This window comes from Lissotriton vulgaris, chromosome 3_1 (assembly GCF_964263255.1).
Source record: "Lissotriton vulgaris chromosome 3_1, aLisVul1.2, whole genome shotgun sequence".
Classification (NCBI taxonomy): domain Eukaryota; kingdom Metazoa; phylum Chordata; class Amphibia; order Caudata; family Salamandridae; genus Lissotriton; species Lissotriton vulgaris.
In genome coordinates this window covers 31,137,654-31,157,484 of record NC_141689.1, presented here as the reverse complement: position 1 = coordinate 31,157,484, position 19,831 = coordinate 31,137,654, and the positions used below count along the sequence as shown (strand labels likewise).

Sequence of the window (19,831 nt, the reverse complement as noted above, 5' to 3'; positions counted from 1 at the left end):
ACAAAATATATGTAGGCCAAACCTCACAAAAGGTAAAAACAAGGATCTGCCAGCACAGGAGCCGCATTCGTTGCCAAACTCCAAATGCCCCTCTTGTTGAACATTTCATTAATGCCAAGCACAAGGAGGATGAGTTACGCTGGACTGTGCTTAAGACATTAAAGTTGCCTACCAGAGGAGGAAGCATGACTCAACTGCTCAATAAGAAGGAACTGAAATGCATTATACTTTTGGACACAATACGGAACGGCCTGAACCGCACTGAAGACTGGGCTGGACTCCTCACCTAGTCTTTTGTGGAATAGACTCCATAAACTATTCGACTAATCTGACAATTGTGACATTCTTGCAAGACTGTTTCGAAAATAGCTTGCCTCCAGGATGGTTTCGAATAATGTCAAATAATACACAACTCAACAAGTAACTGTATTATGAATTCTGAAATGATTGCTTAAATGTTTAAAAGCGTTTTTTCCATTACGTTATTGAATGTACCTTTACAATGCATTCTGAACACTCTAATGCATGACTGTGAGCACTGAAATCACATTTCCCAAGTGACGTTTTATTTAAGTAACACCCTTCTAAGATGGCCGCCATAGGGACACCCTTTCTCACTCCCTCTTCTATGTTCACTTAAATACACCTAGCGGACCGGTAGCTCACTTCCGCATTCGCGTAGAGCCGGTACACTGCCACTGTGCACACCGACTGAATCCTGCTCGCATTCAGAGCAAGGCAGCATCGTCTATGGATCTAAGGTAAGGGCTACAAGGCTCTCTCTCTCTCCCCCCGCCTCCTTGTCAGAGGCAGTAATTGCGGTGACTAAAATAAAAAAAAAAACCTTTCATTTCAGACCTTAAAATATCTCGAGAGCCCACCCTCGTATGGGCTGAATACATCGTAATTTTCCGCATTGGTGGAAAGAGTGCCAGCAGGTTTATTGTAACATGTCTGCATAAAAGGAACTCGAGGTAATCACTGACCCCGCGCCCACACACTGCCTGTCATTGCATGTAAAGTCGCTCGATCATAACGGATCGTTTTCATTTTAGGCACAAGTCCTCTTCCTTCAGATTCCAACCACCTGCTCACGATTCACAGGAGCAGATTGAACCTCGCTCTACAAGGTTTGTCCCTGATCACATTAATACATTGTAATCACTTTAGGCACAAAACAGCCCCGCCGTTTTTATCTGTGATCAGCACGCTCTGCATGTTCACGTCGCAACTAGCACTGCCCAAACCTTTACAATCACGATTAAGTCGGTAGGTTCACGGTATAATGAACCGGTTTTAACTTCACAGGCACTCTCCCTGAAAGCATGAGACTGGTCCATCTAAATTATTGTCAAAATGAATGGGCTTTAGCCAAATGTCAAGCACCTTGGCATGACACGGATGCATATTATGTGAATCTAAGTGCATAGCTTCTGAAACAAGTGCTGAACTTAAACAAGAATTCTTTCTTTCTTCTCTCCCAACTTTTTTCCCCACTACCAACAGGTTTTTAAAAAGTACAAACAGGCAATATATTCTAAAGTCCTGATGATGATCCCAGTTCACTAGGAGCCCGGGATCGAAACGCCGTCGACACTCTGACAATTCTGTAACCGTTTCATTGTGTTAATATTGTTACAGTAATTGTCTGTCTGAACTTGCTTTGCAAAATGTGCTAATGTTGCAAGGGACAGTTGGCTCCCATGTTCTTTTTGCCTGATATCTTTTACTTTCTTCTCTTCTCTTATCTTTTTCACTCTCTCTGTTCGAGTGTGTTCTGGATAGGTACAGGCTTGTACCCTATCAGTCTCTGAATTAGACCTTCCTGATGGTCTTTCTATCTATGTTTATACTTGAATAAAATTTCAGGCCCGGCTGGGTACTGGAAAGTTTTTTCTAATATAGCACTGATTGGAGTCTATATTTTCATTTGGAAAAAACTTTTTACCCTAAGGACCGTTGTTTTCCTTAATAGTTGACTGCCCAAGGTCCCTAGGTACTCATTGGGTCCCCTTGTTTTTCTGGAAAGACTCCCCTCAGTGATGGCACCTGTCCCCCCACCATGTGGTGGCTCCAGTCCACCCCACGCCTGGGATGGCTCCTGTCCCCCCATGTTGTGGCTCCAGTCCACCCCTACCTGTGATGGCTCCTGTCCCCCCCTGTGGTGGATCCTGTCTCCGCCCTGGGTGGCTTCTGTCCCAGTCCTGGAACAGCCCCTGCAGCGAGGGTGAAGTTCTTGATGGGCCTCTTCTCAAATGGGCTCAGCTCAAAATGAATATGAAAAGGTCGGCGAGTAAGTAAGTGAAGGGATGGGTGAATGGCTGGATGAATTAGTGAAAGGGTGAATGGATGAATGAAAGGATGGATGGATTGATGAGTGAGGGGAAGGATGGAGAGAAAATGTAAATAGCGTGATGTATGGGTGGAAGGGTAGCTGGATGATGGATGAGGGGAAAGATGGATGAGGGGAAGGATGATGGATGAGGGGAAGGATGGATGGATGGGTGGGTGAAAGGATGGATGGATGGATGATGAGGGGAAGGATGGATGATGAGGGGAAGGATAGATGATGAGGGGAAGGATGGATGGATGGATGATGAGGGGATGGATGGATGGATGATGGACGTGAAAGGATGATGATGTGTGAAAGGATGGATGATTAGGGGAAGGGTGGATGGATGGATGGATGGATGATGAGGGGAAGGGTGGATGAATGGATGATGAGGGGGTGCGTGAAAGGGTGGATAGATGGATGATTAGGGAATGGATGGATGATGAGGGGGTGGGTAAAAGGATGGATGGATGATGAGGGGAAGGATGGATGGATGATGAGTGGGTGGGTAGAAGGATGGATGGATGGATGATGAGGGAAAAGGATGGATGGATGATAGGGGAAGGATGGATGGATGATGAGGGGAAGGACAGATGGATGGATGGATGGATGATGAGGGAAAAGGATGGATGGATGATGAGGGGAAGGGTGGATGGATGATGAGGGGAAGGACAGATGGATGGATGGATGATGAGGGAAAAGGATGGATGGATGATGAGGGAAAAGGATGGATGGATGATGAGGGGAAGGATGGATGATGAGGGGAAGGACGGACGGATGGATGGATGATGAGGGAAAAGGATGGATGGATGATGAGGGACAAGGATGGATGGATGATTAGGGAATGGATGGATGATGAGGGGGTGGGTGAAAGGATGGATGGAGAGTCGGTGGGTGAAAAGATGGATGGATGATGAGTGGGTGGGTGAAAGGATGGATGGATGGATGAGTGGGTGGGTGAATGGATGGATGAGTGGGTGGGTGGATAGTGGGTGGGTGAAAGGAAGGATCAGTGGATCTCCTCCTGACGGTCCGAGTGGTCGCTCCCAGTGTCCCTGGCAGACACGTGGTTTTGGTATCGTAGCGCCGCTTTGCCAAAGTTGGAATTATTTGTGCTGCATTTCACTTCGCCTGCCTGTGTAACGCTCTGCCTCCTTAGCGCTGCTCTGCCAAAGTTGGAATTATTTGTGCTGCATTTCACTTCGCCTGCCTGTGTAACGCTCTGCCTCCTTAGCGCTGCTCTGCCAAAGTTGGAATTATTTGTGCTGCATTTTTATTTCGCCTGCCTGTGCAACGCTTTGCCTCCTTAGCGCTAGAAGTATTGACTGTACTTATAATTATTTACTTTGTTTTGCGCGTTAGCCAATAGCGCTCCGCCCTGCTCCCCCCTCCGCCTCCATTTTGTTTGTTTTTCTGCTCCTCGTGTGCCCGACCCGCCTCCCCGCTGAGACGCCCTCCCACTGACTTCTAATAGCGCTCCTCGGCTCCTAGACGCTGTGACTCGCTCCTCCTGACGGTCCGAGTGGTCGCTCCCAGTGTCCCTGGCAGACACGTGGTTTTGGTATCGTAGCGCCGCTTTGCCAAAGTTGGAATTATTTGTGCTGCATTTCACTTCGCCTGCCTGTGTAACGCTCTGCCTCCTTAGCGCTGCTCTGCCAAAGTTGGAATTATTTGTGCTGCATTTCACTTCGCCTGCCTGTGTAACGCTCTGCCTCCTTAGCGCTGCTCTGCCAAAGTTGGAATTATTTGTGCTGCATTTTTATTTCGCCTGCCTGTGCAACGCTTTGCCTCCTTAGCGCTAGAAGTATTGACTGTACTTATAATTATTTACTTTGTTTTGCGCGTTAGCCAATAGCGCTCCGCCCTGCTCCCCCCTCCGCCTCCATTTTGTTTGTTTTTCTGCTCCTCGTGTGCCCGACCCGCCTCCCAGCTGAGACGCCCTCCCACTGACTTCTAATAGCGCTCCTCGGCTCCTAGACGCTGTGACTCGCTCCTCCTGACGGTCCGAGTGGTCGCTTCCAGTGTCCCTGGCAGACACGTGGTTTTGGTATCGTAGCGCCGCTTTGCCAAAGTTGGAATTATTTGTGCTGCATTTCACTTCGCCTGCCTGTGTAACGCTCTGCCTCCTTAGCGCTGCTCTGCCAAAGTTGGAATTATTTGTGCTGCATTTCACTTCGCCTGCCTGTGTAACGCTCTGCCTCCTTAGCGCTGCTCTGCCAAAGTTGGAATTATTTGTGCTGCATTTTTATTTCGCCTGCCTGTGCAATGCTTTGCCTCCTTAGCGCTAGAAGTATTGACTGTACTTATAATTATTTACTTTGTTTTGCGCGTTAGCCAATAGCGCTCCGCCCTGCTCCCCCCTCCGCCTCCATTTTGTTTGTTTTTCTGCTCCTCGTGTGCCCGACCCGCCTCCCAGCTGAGACGCCCTCCCACTGACTTCTAATAGCGCTCCTTGGCTCCTAGACGCTGTGACTCGCTCCTCCTGACGGTCCGAGTGGTCGCTCCCAGTGTCCCTGGCAGACACGTGGTTTTGGTATCGTAGCGCCGCTTTGCCAAAGTTGGAATTATTTGTGCTGCATTTCACTTCGCCTGCCTGTGTAACGCTCTGCCTCCTTAGCGCTGCTCTGCCAAAGTTGGAATTATTTGTGCTGCATTTTTATTTCGCCTGCCTGTGCAACGCTTTGCCTCCTTAGCGCTAGAAGTATTGACTGTACTTATAATTATTTACTTTGTTTTGCGCGTTAGCCACTAGCGCTCCGCCCTGCTCCCCCCTCCGCCTCCATTTTGTTTGTTTTTCTGCTCCTCGTGTGCCCGACCCGCCTCCCAGCTGAGACGCCCTCGCCCCTCCCCCTCCACTATCCATATATGACAGTAGCTCCCGCGCGCAGCGTCCACGCGCAGCGACCGCGCCCAATCCGCGCCGAAGGTGCGCCAAAGGTAAGCCCGTCTACGCCCGTCCGCGCCTGGACCGCGCCCAGCGCCAGAGCTCCTGGTCCTCTTAATGTCCACCCCTTCCGCATTACCTACGATGCCGCCACCCTCCTAGCCCTTAACCCCGGTCGCGCCCCCAAATGCGTCCAAGCCGCTCCTGAACGCACCCATGGCCCGTTCTCCTGCTTCTCCTGCAAATTTAGCGGCACCGACATCATCTCCGCTACGACCACAACACAGATTCCCGACCCCAACCACCTAGAATGCATCCTTCTCAACACCCGCTCGGTCCACAGGCACGCCATTGACCTTTGGAACCTACTAGACACCATCTCCCCTGACGTCGCCTTCCTAACGGAAACATGGATGAACGCTTCCTCAGCCCCTGACATCGCCATCGCTATCCCGGATGACTATAAGATCACACGCAAGGACCGCACCGACCATACAGGAGGTGGAATCGCTATCGTCCATAAGAAATCAATCCGCATCTCAACCAGCTCTGACGCCAACCTCGCTAACTCCGAACACCTTCACTTCCAGATCCACATCGACCCCAAGACCACTCTCAGAGGCACCCTCCTCTACAGACCACCAGGACCACGCGCAAAATTCAGTGAAGACATCACGGACTTCATCACCCCACACGCGCTCCCCTCCAAAGACTTCATCCTTCTGGAGACCTCAACTTCCACCTTGAAAAGATCAACGACCACAACACCGCCACCCTCTTGGACAACCTCGCCAACCTCGGACTTAAACAACTGGTCACTGTAGGAAGGTACATCCTGACTATGGTTGCCCCCAACTTTTTGCCCTGTGTTTTAGCTGGTTTTGGACATAGTCGACCTGGGACCCTGCCAATCAGGACCCCAGGCCTACTGCTCTCTCTTTAAAATGGATTCCATGTACCCTAGGTGCATTTCCAATTGGTACTGGGCCACCCTATCAGACCCTGTAACTCAGGGCATGGGTGTACCCAGGGCCGCCAGGGGCTGCAGCATGTATTATGCCACCCCTGGCTGGCCTCTTAAATTTGACACAACTGGCTGCACGACAGCTGGGGCGAAGACGTGTAACCACCCTTCGCTTTAGGTATAGTAGCTCTATATCTAACCATACAATGGACACCCGAGTTCCTATCAGTCACTCCTATGGCAGGCCTTAACAATCCTGAAGGCAGAGTGCGTGGGCTCGTGTGAGCTAGGTTCAGGCCCGAGCCGAGCCCGGTTGCAGCTTGCGGAATCAAGACCCAATGGCTGTTCCATGATAACGCGTACCACATCGGTAACTTCGGTGTCGCGTTATCAAGACATGTCGAGTAAGGTGTCATACGAATCGGGATGCTGCCCTCTCACCAACTCTGGCGACGAGGTTAGCATTCCGCCCTTCTAGAGGGACACGACATGTACGTAACTGTGAACCCCGGTTAACGTTAACGAAAGCCTCAGCTCCACAAAATGGATGCTGCCACCACAGACACGAGTCTGACCTCCTGCTGCTGGGAGTCCTTCCAGCGAGGAGCCCTTGGACAAAGGGTTTCCTGTCGAGGGCGCTGTTCGCACCGTCCCAGACAGGGTTTGTGTATTCTGGGTAGGTAGGGCTTTGGCGAGAAGGTGACTGCGGAGTGGCACCCCGGTGCTCACTACGCATCTGCCGGTTAGAACCAGTTCCAGGGGCGACAGCCCTGGCCTGGGGAAAGCCCGGCAGGGGAGAGGGGCGTAACTACCCCCCTTCCTGGTCCCACCCTTAGGGCAGGACCTAGTCATGTACCCACCCCTTTCTTTAGGATAAAGGCCGGAGCGGGGACCCTTCCAAATTAGATCATCTTTGAATCAAGAACTACTTTCTACGAAAGGACACTCAAGACTCTTCTCAAGATTTCTCCCTTGTGACTAAGGAGTAGTCACCCTGCATCAGCGGGCACCATCTAAGAACTCTGCGGTTTGCTGCAAGTCCTTCCTCAAGGATTCGACGGCCCAGCTCGACGAGAACCGGCTTCCCTGGCACCTCTGACCTCTACCCACGTCATCAGCTCAGCTGTGATCTGTGGGTGCGACGAGACCTCGAGGGACCGGCCATCATCAGAACCTGCACGCTCTTAAAAACCAGCACGACCATCGAGGTAACTCTCTGGTGAGTGCTCTGGGGTCCGAGAAACCCCGACCCTGAGCCGCTCTAGCACCGAAGTGCAGTCTCCCAGCATCTCCACGATCTGCGTGGGGCCCTTCTGCTCGCTGCTCAGCACGTTGTCTGGTCACTCGCCGCTGGCTTGTGCCCCTCTGTGACGACGTCCGAGAATCATCACTGCTGGTCTGGTTGCTCCAGACTGGCCCTTGCTTCCATCTTTGCGAGAAGCACCCCGGACCCTCCTGGTCCACTCAAGACGCCATCTTAGGCCCACCACGTGGCCCTGAGATCTGCCAAGGCTTGTTGCCCCATCCTGGGCCCAGCGACGCCGACAGCATCATCCTTCGTGGGACAGCTCGCACCTCCACCGTGGTCGCCGACAACGCCTCCTGGTCCGTGAGACTGCAGAGCCTAGCGTCGCCCACTCACCTGGTCGAGGTGACGGCCAACCGGTGCCTTCCTGGTACCCTCTGACTACTGGCTAGTAGTACGAACTTGGTCCCCACTGCTTTCAGGTTTCATCAATCTCCGATCCAGGCTTGGATCTCTACGAACTATTCAGCACTGGTCGCCGGCCAGCAACTCCTTTCTTCCGGCTCCTGGCTCGTCAGCGAAGACCCCGACGCCTGTAAGACTTGTGCAGCCGCAGCCCTCGTGGCTAGGTAACTCGGCACTTCGGTGCCTGCATAGCCTCCTTACTCTAGGGTCCCGAGTCCCTCGCTTCCGACTTGCCTTATCGGGTCCGCCCGAGACCTTAACCTTTCCGTGTCCTCGGACACTTGTTTTAATTGTGCACTTGAAGTATTTTGCTAAAGAGATTTGGTTTGTGCTTAGTACCCTGTCCTCATAAAGAGTACAGGGCTGTTGTGATTCTTAATAAATATCCTGTTTATTTTCATAACACTTGTGTGGTGTCCTTTCACTGGGTATTCAAGGGGTACATGTGTGGTAAACAGCTGGCTTAACACGCCCTCTCGAGTCTTTAGCCTTAGACTGCTCGTATCCACGCTACTAGGATAGCTGGTCTATAGGTTGACTTACAACCAAACACCATAAGGGTCGTTGGAACGATACATAGCGGTCGCTAGAATAGCGAACGTTGCATATCGGGCCAACTTCTCACAGTCACTTCCCCCACCCACATCGCAGGTCACACTCTCGACCCCATCTTCACCTCCAGCAATCATGTCTCCTTCAGCCACACTACGGATCTCCTCTGGACTGACCACAGCTGCGTTCACTTCACCTACAACAAACCAAAACCCACCACCCACCTCCAACCAACTCTACAAAGAAACTGGAACAAAATCACCACAGAGCAGATCTCCACATCGCTCCTTCAAACCTCCCCAGCCCTCTCTTCTAACGCCAACGAAGCCGCCTCCAACCTCACCCTTTGGCTATCCAACACTGCCGACACCTTAGCACCACTGAAAAAACGTCAACACAAACTTGGCATCAAGAAGGCCTCATGGTTCAACGATGACCTCAAGAAGTCCAAGAAACTGTGCCGCTCCCTTGAAAAGGCCTGGAAAAAAGACCCATCCACCAGCAACAAGGACGCCTTCAAAAGCGCCATCCGTACTCACCACCAACTGATCCGAAAAGCCAAGAAAACAGCATTCAAGGATCGACTTGACAACAACGCCCACAACAGCAAGGAACTTTTCAACATCGTCAAGGAATTTTCCAACCCCTCGGCCAACTCCAACGACATCACCCCCTCTCAAACCCTCTGCGATTCCCTAGCCTCTTTTTTCCACAACAAAATTGCGGACATCCACAACAGCTTTGACAACCAACCCGGAAGCCAACCCACCCCACCATCAGCTGACCATCTTCCCCCCGTTAACACCCTTAACGCCTGGAACCCAATCTCCACTGAGGACACCATCCGCCTGATGAATTCCATCCACTCTGGATCCCCCACAGACCCATGCCCTCACCACATCTTCAACAAAGCAGACTCCATCATAGCTCCGCACCTCCGAGACGTCATCAACTGCTCCTTCAATTCCGCTACCTTCCCAGAAGACTGGAAACACGCTGAACTCACCGCCCTTCTGAAAAAACCAACAGCAGACCCCACCGAACTCAAAAACTACCGCCCCATCTCGCTTCTTCCATTCCCGGCCAAAGTCATCGAGAAAGCTGTCAACAACCAGCTCGCCACCTTCCTCGAAGCCAACAAATCACTCGACCCCTCTCAATCTGGCTTCCGAGCCAAACACAGCACTGAGACCGCCCTAATCGCAGCAACAGACGACATTCGAACTCTACTGGACAATGGAGACACAGTTGCCCTCATCCTCCTCGACCTCTCTGCAGCCTTCGACACAGTCTGCCACAGCACCCTTTTACAACGCCTCAGAAACATCGGAATCCAAGGAAAGGCACTGGAATGGATCACCTCTTTCCTCACCGGAAGGACCCAGAGAGTCCGCCTCCCACCATTCAAGTCCAAGGCCTCTGAAATCATCTGCGGCGTACCACAAGGATCCTCACTCAGCCCCACCCTCTTCAACGTATACATGAGCCCCCTTGCGGCCATCGCCCGCCAACACAACCTCAACATCATCTCTTACGCGGATGACACTCAACTGATCCTATCTCTCACCAAGGACCCCAGCACCGCCAAAACTAACCTACACGAAGGAATGAAAAAAGTCGCCGAATGGATGAAACAAAGCCGTCTGAAACTGAACTCAGACAAAACAGAAGTCCTCATTTTAGGTAAATCCCCCTCTGCATGGGACGACTCCTGGTGGCCGGAAGCCCTCGGAAATGCACCCATCCCGACAGACCACGCACGGAACCTTGGCGTCATCCTGGACTCTTCACTCTCAATGAACAGACAAGTCAGCGCCGTATCCTCTTCCTGCTTTAACATTCTTCGCATGCTCAGAAAAACATTTCGCTGGATCCCCTCCGAAACAAGGAAAACAGTCACCCACGCTCTAGTCACGAGCCGACTGGACTACGGAAACACCCTCTACGCAGGTACCACCGCTAAACTCCAGAAGAAACTACAACGAATCCAAAACGCCTCAGCCAGGCTCATATTAGACATCCCTCGCAACGAACACATCTCTGGTCACCTTAAAGACCTCCACTGGCTACCAGTCAATAAGAGGATTACTTTCCGACTGATTACCCACGCACACAAATCACTCTACGACATCGGACCAGATTGCCTCAACTCTCGACTGTCCTTCTACACCCCCTCCCGCCAACTTCGCTCTTCCAGCCAAGCCTTCGCCACTGTACCTCGCATCAACAAGTCCACCATGGGAGGCAGATCCTTCTCATACCTGGCTGCCAAAACATGGAACTCACTCCCCGCTTACCTTCGCCTCACCCAGAATCACCTAGCGTTCAGAAAACAGCTTAAAACGTGGATATTTGACAAATAATCCTCCTCCCCTTCCTAAGCGCCTTGAAACCCTCTGGGTATGTAGTGCGCTATATAAATGTTCTGACTTGACTTGACTTGACTGGGTGGGTGAAAGGATGGATGAGTGGGTGGGTGGATGGGTGGATGGTTGGGTGGATGATGGGTGGGTAGGTGGATGAGTGAAATGATGGATGGATTGATGGATTGATAAGTGCAAGGGTGAATGAATGGACGTATGAGTGAAAGGGTGGATGTAAGGATGGATGAGTGAGTGAAAGGGAGGGTAGATGGACAAAAGGATGAATAGATGTGTGAAGGAGTGAAATGATAGATGGATGAGTGATAGGATCAATGGATGGATTCATGAGTGGATGAGTAGATGGATGGATGGGTGGGTGGATGGATGGAAGGAAGGATGGCTAAGTGAAAGGGTCGATGGAGAGAGAAAGGGAGGATGGATGGATGACTAAAATAGTGGATGGGTGGAAGGATTAGTAAGTGAAAGGATAGCTGGATTGGTGAAAGGGTAAATGGCTGAATGGCTGAGTGAATGGATGGATGGGATAAAGAGTGGATGGATAAGTGTAAGGATGGATAGGGTGAAATGGTGGATGGATGGATGGATGGATGGATAATGGAGATGAGTGAAAGGATGGATGAGGGGATGGATGAAGGGATGGATGAGTGAAATGATAGATGGAAGGATACATGATGGATAGGTTTGCAAACGGTTGAATATGTTTGGATATGGCTGGGCTTACTTATATACTATTGCGCGACCTCTGATGTGTCTGTAAAACGTAACTATTGTCCTTAAGTTTTGTCCTGAATTTTGACCTCCTGTCCTGAATTTGTGTCCTGAATTTTGACCCTTTGTCCTGAACTTTTACTCTCACCGTCCTGAATTTGCACCAATGCCAGTTGGTCACCCTAGTGCCCACAGACAGCGGGTGCCCCTGCTAGGATTAGAGTATCATCAGACGATGCTTCTTACCTGTGCACGAGCTGCAGCACAGAGGGCAAGGAGCAGGAGCAGGGTCTGAGCCCCAGCAATGCAGCACACATGCCCCTATGCCCACCTGCCCCTCTGGTGCCCACAGACAGTGGGTGCCCCTGCTAGGGTTACAGTACCAGCAGACGATGCTTCTTACCTGTGCACGAGCTGCAGCACAGAGTGCAAGGAGCAGGAGCAGGGTCTGATCCCCAGCAGTGCAACACACATGCCCCTATGCCCACCTGCCCCTCTGGTGCCCACAGACTGCGGGTGCCCCTGCTAGGGTTAGAGTACCAGCAGACGATGCTTCTTACCTGTGCACGAGCTGCAGCACAGAGGGCAAGCAGCAGGAGCAGGGTCTGATCCCCAGCAGTGCAGCACACATGCCCCTATGCCCACCTGCCCCTCTGGTGCCCACAGACAGCGGGTGCCCCTGCTAGGGTTAGAGTACCAGCAGACAATGCTTCTTACCTGTGCACGAGCTGCAGCACAGAGGGCAAGGAGCAGGAGCAATGTCTGAGCCCCAGCAGTGCAGCACACATGCCCCTATGCCAACCTGCCCTTCTGGTGCCCATAGACAGCGGGTGCCCCTGCTAGGGTTAGAGTACCAGCAGACGATGCTTCTTACCTGTGCACGAGCTGCAGCACAGAGGGCAAGGAGCAGGAGCAGGGTCTGAGCCCCAGCAGTGCAGCACACATGCCCCTATGCCCACCTGCCCCTCTGGTGCCCACAGACAGCGGGTGCCCCTGCTAGGGTTAGAGTACCAGCAGACGATGCTTCTTACCTGTGCACGAGCTGCAGCACAGAGGGCAAGGAGCAGGAGCAATGTCTGAGCCCCAGCAGTGCAGCACACATGCCCCTATGCCAACCTGCCCTTCTGGTGCCCATAGACAGCGGGTGCCCCTGCTAGGGTTAGAGTACCAGCAGACAATGCTTCTTACCTGTGCACGAGCTGCAGCACAGAGTGCAAGCAGCAGGAGCAGGGTCTGAGCCCCAGCAGTGCAGCACACATGCCCCTATGCCCACCTGCCCTTCTGGTGCCCACAGACAGCGGGTGCCCCTGCTAGGGTTAGAGTACCAGCAGACGATGCTTCTTACCTGTGCACGAGCTGCAGCACAGAGGGCAAGGGGCAGGAGCAGGGTCTGAGCCCCAGCAGTGCAGCACACATGCCCCTATGCCCACCTGCCCCTCAGGTGCCCACAGACAGCGGGTGCCCCTGCTAGGGTTAGAGTACCAGCAGCCGATGCTTCTTACCTGTGCACGAGCTGCAGCACAGAGGGCAAGCAGCAGGAGCAGGGTCTGAGCCCCAGCAGGGCAGCACACATGCCCCTATGCCCACCTGCCCCTCAGGTGCCCACAGACAGCGGGTGCCCCTGCTAGGGTTAGAGTACCAGCAGACAATGCTTCTTACCTGTGCACGAGCTGCAGCACAGAGTGCAAGCAGCAGGAGCAGGGTCTGAGCCCCAGCAGTGCAGCACACATGCCCCTATGCCCACCTGCCCTTCTGGTGCCCACAGACAGCGGGTGCCCCTGCTAGGGTTAGAGTACCAGCAGACGATGCTTCTTACCTGTGCACGAGCTGCAGCACAGAGGGCAAGGGGCAGGAGCAGGGTCTGAGCCCCAGCAGTGCAGCACACATGCCCCTATGCCCACCTGCCCCTCAGGTGCCCACAGACAGCGGGTGCCCCTGCTAGGGTTAGAGTACCAGCAGCCGATGCTTCTTACCTGTGCACGAGCTGCAGCACAGAGGGCAAGCAGCAGGAGCAGGGTCTGAGCCCCAGCAGGGCAGCACACATGCCCCTATGCCCACCTGCCCCTCAGGTGCCCACAGACAGCGGGTGCCCCTGCTAGGGTTAGAGTACCAGCAGACGATGCTTCTTACCTGTGCACGAGCTGCAGCACAGAGGGCAAGGGGCAGGAGCAGGGTCTGAGCCCCAGCAGTGCAGCACACATGCCCCTATGCCCACCTGCCCCTCTGGTGCCCACAGACAGCGGGTGCCCCTGCTAGGGTTAGAGTACCAGCAGCCGATGCTTCTTACCTGTGCACGAGCTGCAGCACAGAGGGCAAGCAGCAGGAGCAGGGTCTGAGCCCCAGCAGGGCAGCACACATGCCCCTATGCCCACCTGCCCCTCAGGTGCCCACAGACAGCGGGTGCCCCTGCTAGGGTTAGAGTACCAGCAGACGATGCTTCTTACCTGTGCACGAGCTGCAGCACAGAGGGCAAGGGGCAGGAGCAGGGTCTGAGCCCCAGCAGTGCAGCACACATGCCCCTATGCCCACCTGCCCCTCTGGTGCCCACAGACAGCGGGTGCCCCTGCTAGGGTTAGAGTACCAGCAGACGATGCTTCTTACCTGTGCACGAGCTGCAGCACAGAGGGCAAGGAGCAGGAGCAGGGTCTGAGCCCCACCGATGCTGTAGGTCATCATGACGTCGCTGTGCGGAGAGAGCTGTGATCTGGTGTCTGTGCCCCACGGATCCGTCCCTGGCACGCTCCGACACCCTGTATTTATGTCCTCCGGGCTTCCTTTGGGCCGTTCCGAGGCGTCTCAAAAAGAAAGAGGAAGCACTGGTTCTTTCCCAAGTTCTTCCAGTAAACCTCTTGTTTCTGTTCTTACCCAATCCGTAAAATCTCAGCAGCGCTTATTTTGTGATTTCAGCTATTTGACCCTCTGCGCCTAGAAGCTGCCATGAAGCAAGACTGGTGGGGTTGAAGGAAAGCTGACCCTACCCCTCCCACTAATGCTCCATCTCTTCCTCAGCTGATCTCACTGCTCTGAACACATGCTCTGCTTATTCCTGGTCCAGCACACACGCCCCCTTCCTCTAATGCACCATCTCTTCATCCTAATACTAAACATAACGTCCTAAATTTAAAAACCTACTTATAGAAAAAAATAAACTCTGATAATCTGCACAAACCATGATTGTAACAAAGATGGGAAGTGTAACATGTTAAAAATACTTTTGTCTGAACCTAAAGCCCCTATATAAATATAAAGTTAAATATATGTATATGTGTTTTTTGTGCATACATCATTCAGATTCCAAAATGTACACTACAGCTGCTAGCTAGAGAAGGGGACAGCCCTACTGAGCCAAAGGGTTTACACCTTCAGTAAGGAGAGATTTACAGCGACAAACCCCACTGGAAGAGCAGGAAGTCATCCTCGAAGTCGGACAACCACCACCAGTGACCTGCTAAGGAGCTAAAAAACTCACAGTCCCTCTCCAACATTGCTAAGTGCAGATGTGCAGTGTAGAGCAAGACCTACAAGATGGAGGCGCCCGCCCTGCAGCATCAATAGGACTAAGGCCCTAGACACTGACCTCTGTGTGAGCATTCCAACATCTGTGCTGCTGCTTCTCACCCTTTAATGTATTTAACTCCACCCCATTGGACGGAATGTTGTGATAGCATTATCGCCCTTCTGCTAGGCTTCTCCTGGTTGTTAAAGGCCCTCTCCCTCGTTATAGGCCCTCGTTTGCAGCTTTCAGTTCTATAGACCTTCTACCTAGGTTTATCAAGGTTGTTAAAGGCCCTATCCCTCGATATAGGCCCTCGTTTGCAGCCTTCAGTTCTATAGACCTTCTTCCTAGGTTTATCCTGGTTGTTAAAGGCCCTCTCACTCGTTATAGGCCCTCGTTTGCAGCTTTCAGTTCTATAGACCTTCTTCCTAGGTTTATCCTGATTGTTAAAGGCCCTCTCCCTCGTTATAGGCCCTCGTTTGCAGCTTTCAGTTCTATAGACCTTCTACCTAGGTTTATCCTGGTTGTTAAAGGCCCTCTCACTCGTTATAGGCCCTCGTTTGCAGCTTTCAGTTCTATAGACCTTCTTCCTAGGTTTATCCTGATTGTTAAAGGCCCTCTCCCTCCTTATAGGCCCTCGTTTGCAGTCTTCAGTTCTATAGACCTTCTACCTAAGTTTATCCTGGTTGTTAAAGGCCCTCTCACTCGTTATAGGCCCTCGTTTGCAGCTTTCAGTTCTATAGACCTTCTTCCTAGGCTTCTCCTGGTTGTTAAAGGCCCTCTCCCTCGTTATAGGCCCTCGTTTGCAGCCTTCAGTTCTATAGACCTTCTTCCTAGGTTTATCCTGGTTTTTAAAGGCCCTCTTCCTCGTTAAAGGCCCTCATTTGCAGCCTTCAATGCTATAGACCTTCTACCTAGGCTTCTCCTGGTTGTTAAAGGCCCTCTCCCTCGATATAGGAGCTCGTTTGCAGCCTTCAGTTCTATAGACCTTCTACCTATGTTTATCCTGGTTGTTAAAGGCCCTCTCACTCGTTATAGGCCCTCATTTGCAGCCTTCAGTTCTATAGACCTTCTACCTAGGCTTCTCCTGGTTGTTAAAGGCCCTCTCCCTAGATATAGGCGCTCGTTTGCAGCCTTCAGTTCTATAGACCTTCTACCTAGGCTTCTCCTGGTTGTTAAAGGCCCTCTCCCTCGATAAAGGCCCTCGTTTGCAGCCTTCAGTTCTATAGACCTTCTACCTATGTTTATCCTGGTTGTTAAAGGCCCTCTCCCTCGTTATAGGCCCTCGTTTGCAGCCTTCAGTTCTATAGACCTTCTACCTATGTTTATCCTGGTTGTTAAAGGCCCTCTCCCTCGATATAGGCCCTCATATGCAGCCTTCAGTTCTATAGACCTTCTACCTATGTTTATCCTGGTTGTTAAAGGCCCTCTCCCTCGATAAAGGCCCTCGTTTGCAGCCTTCAGTTCAGATTTAGCAGCCATTATAGCCCTCCGCTGCGGGCTATAATGCTATATTACAAACTCCCCTGAGGAACTGATAGGAGTTACCCTCAATCCCAAATTTAAAAGACTAACTACTAGAATCATAACAACCACAGGGCAAGACACAACATAACACTGTCAAGAATTGCTAACAGGAATTACTAACAACTGTAAAAGAGAAAAGCAATAGCAACTACCCCAAAAATATGTATGGATTGTGAACAGGCGATGATTCAAACCGCCCTTAACTATATCCTCACAGAGCAGCACAGGCTGTAATTCCATCAATCCATATGGAGGCATCTCCCAAAATCCACATGAAGGACAGACTGATGCACCAAACCCGAGTTACCTTCAAAATAGAAATCTAATGGCCCTACTATAGGTACCGCCAACAGAGGTAACAAACATTATGACTTACTACCAGGATCACCATTCTGTCACGCAAACGAGAAAACACTTGCTCCCATTGTAGGGTATTTTGAAGATATGTGTTGGGTGTCTGCATACTTCAAAGCACAGATGCCAAGTAGAATTCTTCATACCCTGGAAGAATGTGTGCAAGGGTACACTATCCCAGCAGCCCAACTAAAAGTACATGGGCACGGTGGCATAAGACCATCCAAGGGACTCTTGGAAAGAGCCGACCAACCCTAAACCAATGCGTAGCAACCGAAGGACACAGAAAACAAGAACTATGCTAAAGACAAGCCTTAGCTCAACAACTGCGCCTTAAAGTATCGAAACAGACTTGCCAAATGCATGACCCAATTCCTACTCCTCACAAACAACCAAGGACTATGCTACCTAGAATCTACTGCTCAACCATTACTATAACCTACTTAACCAGGGACACATAAAACCACCATATAAAAGAATGTAACAAAACAAGTCATACAGAAGATCTACATCATGAAATATTATATTTACCCCAAAAATAACTTTTTAACATTCTAAAAATAGAATTAACTAAAATTCCAATTAAAAACTCAGAATTATCTAAAATAATAATTTCAATATTTTAAAAAAAAATTATAATACAATAAAATCCAAATTAAAACACATAAAATGTTTAGAACATTAAAAATCATAACCAATCATTCTCAATTCTTTAATATAAAATATAACAAACAAAATAAACCAAACATTTTGTACAAAATATCGTAACAATCCATATAAATATTTAAAACTACTATACCATAGGGACATATAAAAACTCACACATCTACATAAATAACAGACTTTCTTTAAAAAATTTAAATCTATCCCTCAGCCCAAATTTCTTTTTAAATAAAATAATTCAAAATTATTGTGCCTTAGTGGCAGAACTCCATGACCATAGTTAGAAGCCAAAAACAATCCTCCGCCCCAAAATGTACTCATCACAAGTATATAATTGTTAATAAAACCATATAAAATTCTATCAGCCCTCCAAAACCTGAACATTATCTGTAAAAAATAAACACTCCCAGAAAGAACAAAAGAAATATGTGTGGACATGTGGAATATAAACAACTCAAAGTCATTTTCTAAGTAAAAAAAAACAAACCCTACCTGGATCACCAAGACTCCTTCTACATAGCCAACATTACTTTCAAAGGAAAGCAAACTTCCCCACCCACAAAACAAATACTTCCCAGAGTGAAAAACAAAATAGCTTTAAATATACCTGTGAAAACATAAATCCTGTTTGTATCAGCTCATATACTCCTATGCATTACAGTGTTAAAGTTTATGCAAATAACCAAGAATAGGCCAATATTGTATCTTTGAATGTGGATGTTGTTTCATAGTGGCTTGAAGCTTCCAAAGGCTTCGAATATTCTTGCTAATTTTCATGGTTCAAGTAGGCCCAGAAGCCATGATACTCAATGTTCTACATTTGCACATTTCTTTAAAGCACAAACTCACGTTTGAACCCGGCAGGTTCATAATGAGCCCAGTGTTGCATTTTTTAATGATATCTTCTCCTTCCTCAGGGTAACCCGGCCACAGCACAAGCTCCCATAGAGAAATGGGAGTTTTTGTTAATCCCTGCACCGCATGGCAGGCACCACTCGGTGCAGGAATTGGCAGGGGGGACCATATGTGTCCCTAGGCCCCTTGCAAAGGGGCCCTGCTAAGGGCCCCCAAAATTGCTTTCCTACAGGCTTTTTATGTCGGAAAGCCCGACATGAAAAGCCTGTGAGAAAGTGACATCATAATCCCGATGGCAGAAACACCGTCCTTAAGGGATTACGTGCCGGTTACGACTGGCCGACGGGCTCCATGAGTCTGTCGGAAGCCAGTAGGAATGGCAGTCCGGTTTCACTTCCGACCCCCGTCATTGCAATATGGTGGTCGAAAGTGAAAGCAAAGATGTCCGACTGACATCAAAATAGGGCCCAAGGTGTTTTAATACCATTTATTGATGCAGCACGTTTGCTTTCGGAAGCAGTGTCGTGTTGTCTATAGGGAAATCTGGCAGAACCAGAAGGGCCTGTCTGACGGGTCCGTCTGTGGGTCTCTGTTGTGACAGTATGTGAGCACGTCTTGTAGGACAGTGAGCTGGTTTATTTCTGTGAGTGAGCAGGTGATACATGCATAATTTTCAAATGACTTGGATCTAACAGCCGGCAGCACCATGCAGGTGAGAGTGGACTGCATTAGGCACAAAGATCTGCACAGGTGTGGTGGTGCACATGCTGTCAAAGGAGCTGTATCATGTCGTATCAGGTGTGTTGCCGCAAGTGTTGCAGCTGGAATTTGAAATTATATCAGCTGTCACCAGCCCCTCCATGGCTGCCATATGCCACACATACTTTCAATGCCACACACATATTCCCTACATTTTGCACTCTCTGGGTCACACGTGTGTACCTTTTTTAAAGTCACAAATGGCCCGATTTGCAGAATTGGGCCGTTTGTGACCAGAGAATTGGCTTTTCCTATGTATCAAGCCCTGTTTGCGGTTCAATAACCTATTACTGAATCACAAGAAGAGATTCAGTGTTAGGAAGGGGCATGTTTAGGGCATCTCTTCCTAATACTGAATTGCACCGGTATGTAAGAATATTTTGCCACCGAAATGTGGTGGCAAGACATTCACATTCTACCACCAACTTCAAGGTGTTGGTAACCATTCGCAAATGGGAAGGTGTCCCCGAGATACCTATTTCTCTTTTTGAATGGTAGTACAAACACAAAATAAATAGAAAACGTTCATTTTCTTAAAAAAATGCAACCCGTTTTCCTTTAAGGAAAACAGGCTATTGGACCATTACTTCACAAGCGTTACAACGCAAGCGATGTTACAACGCATAGCCTTTACTACACAAG

General features: G+C 50.1%; 1 protein-coding gene across 1 annotated transcript in view; it reads right to left on the bottom strand.

The window, feature by feature from the left end:
• The window catches only part of LOC147725866 (avidin-like), a 70,227-nt gene extending 55,904 nt beyond the window's left edge, over positions 1-14,323 (bottom strand). Inside the window, exon 1 of the mRNA XM_086960011.1 lies at positions 14,137-14,323. Within this exon, the coding sequence (XP_086816137.1) occupies positions 14,137-14,211 (75 nt within the window). The 5' untranslated portion in view covers positions 14,212-14,323. The remainder of the gene's footprint in view (positions 1-14,136) is intronic.
• Positions 14,324-19,831: the final 5,508 nt, after the last annotated feature.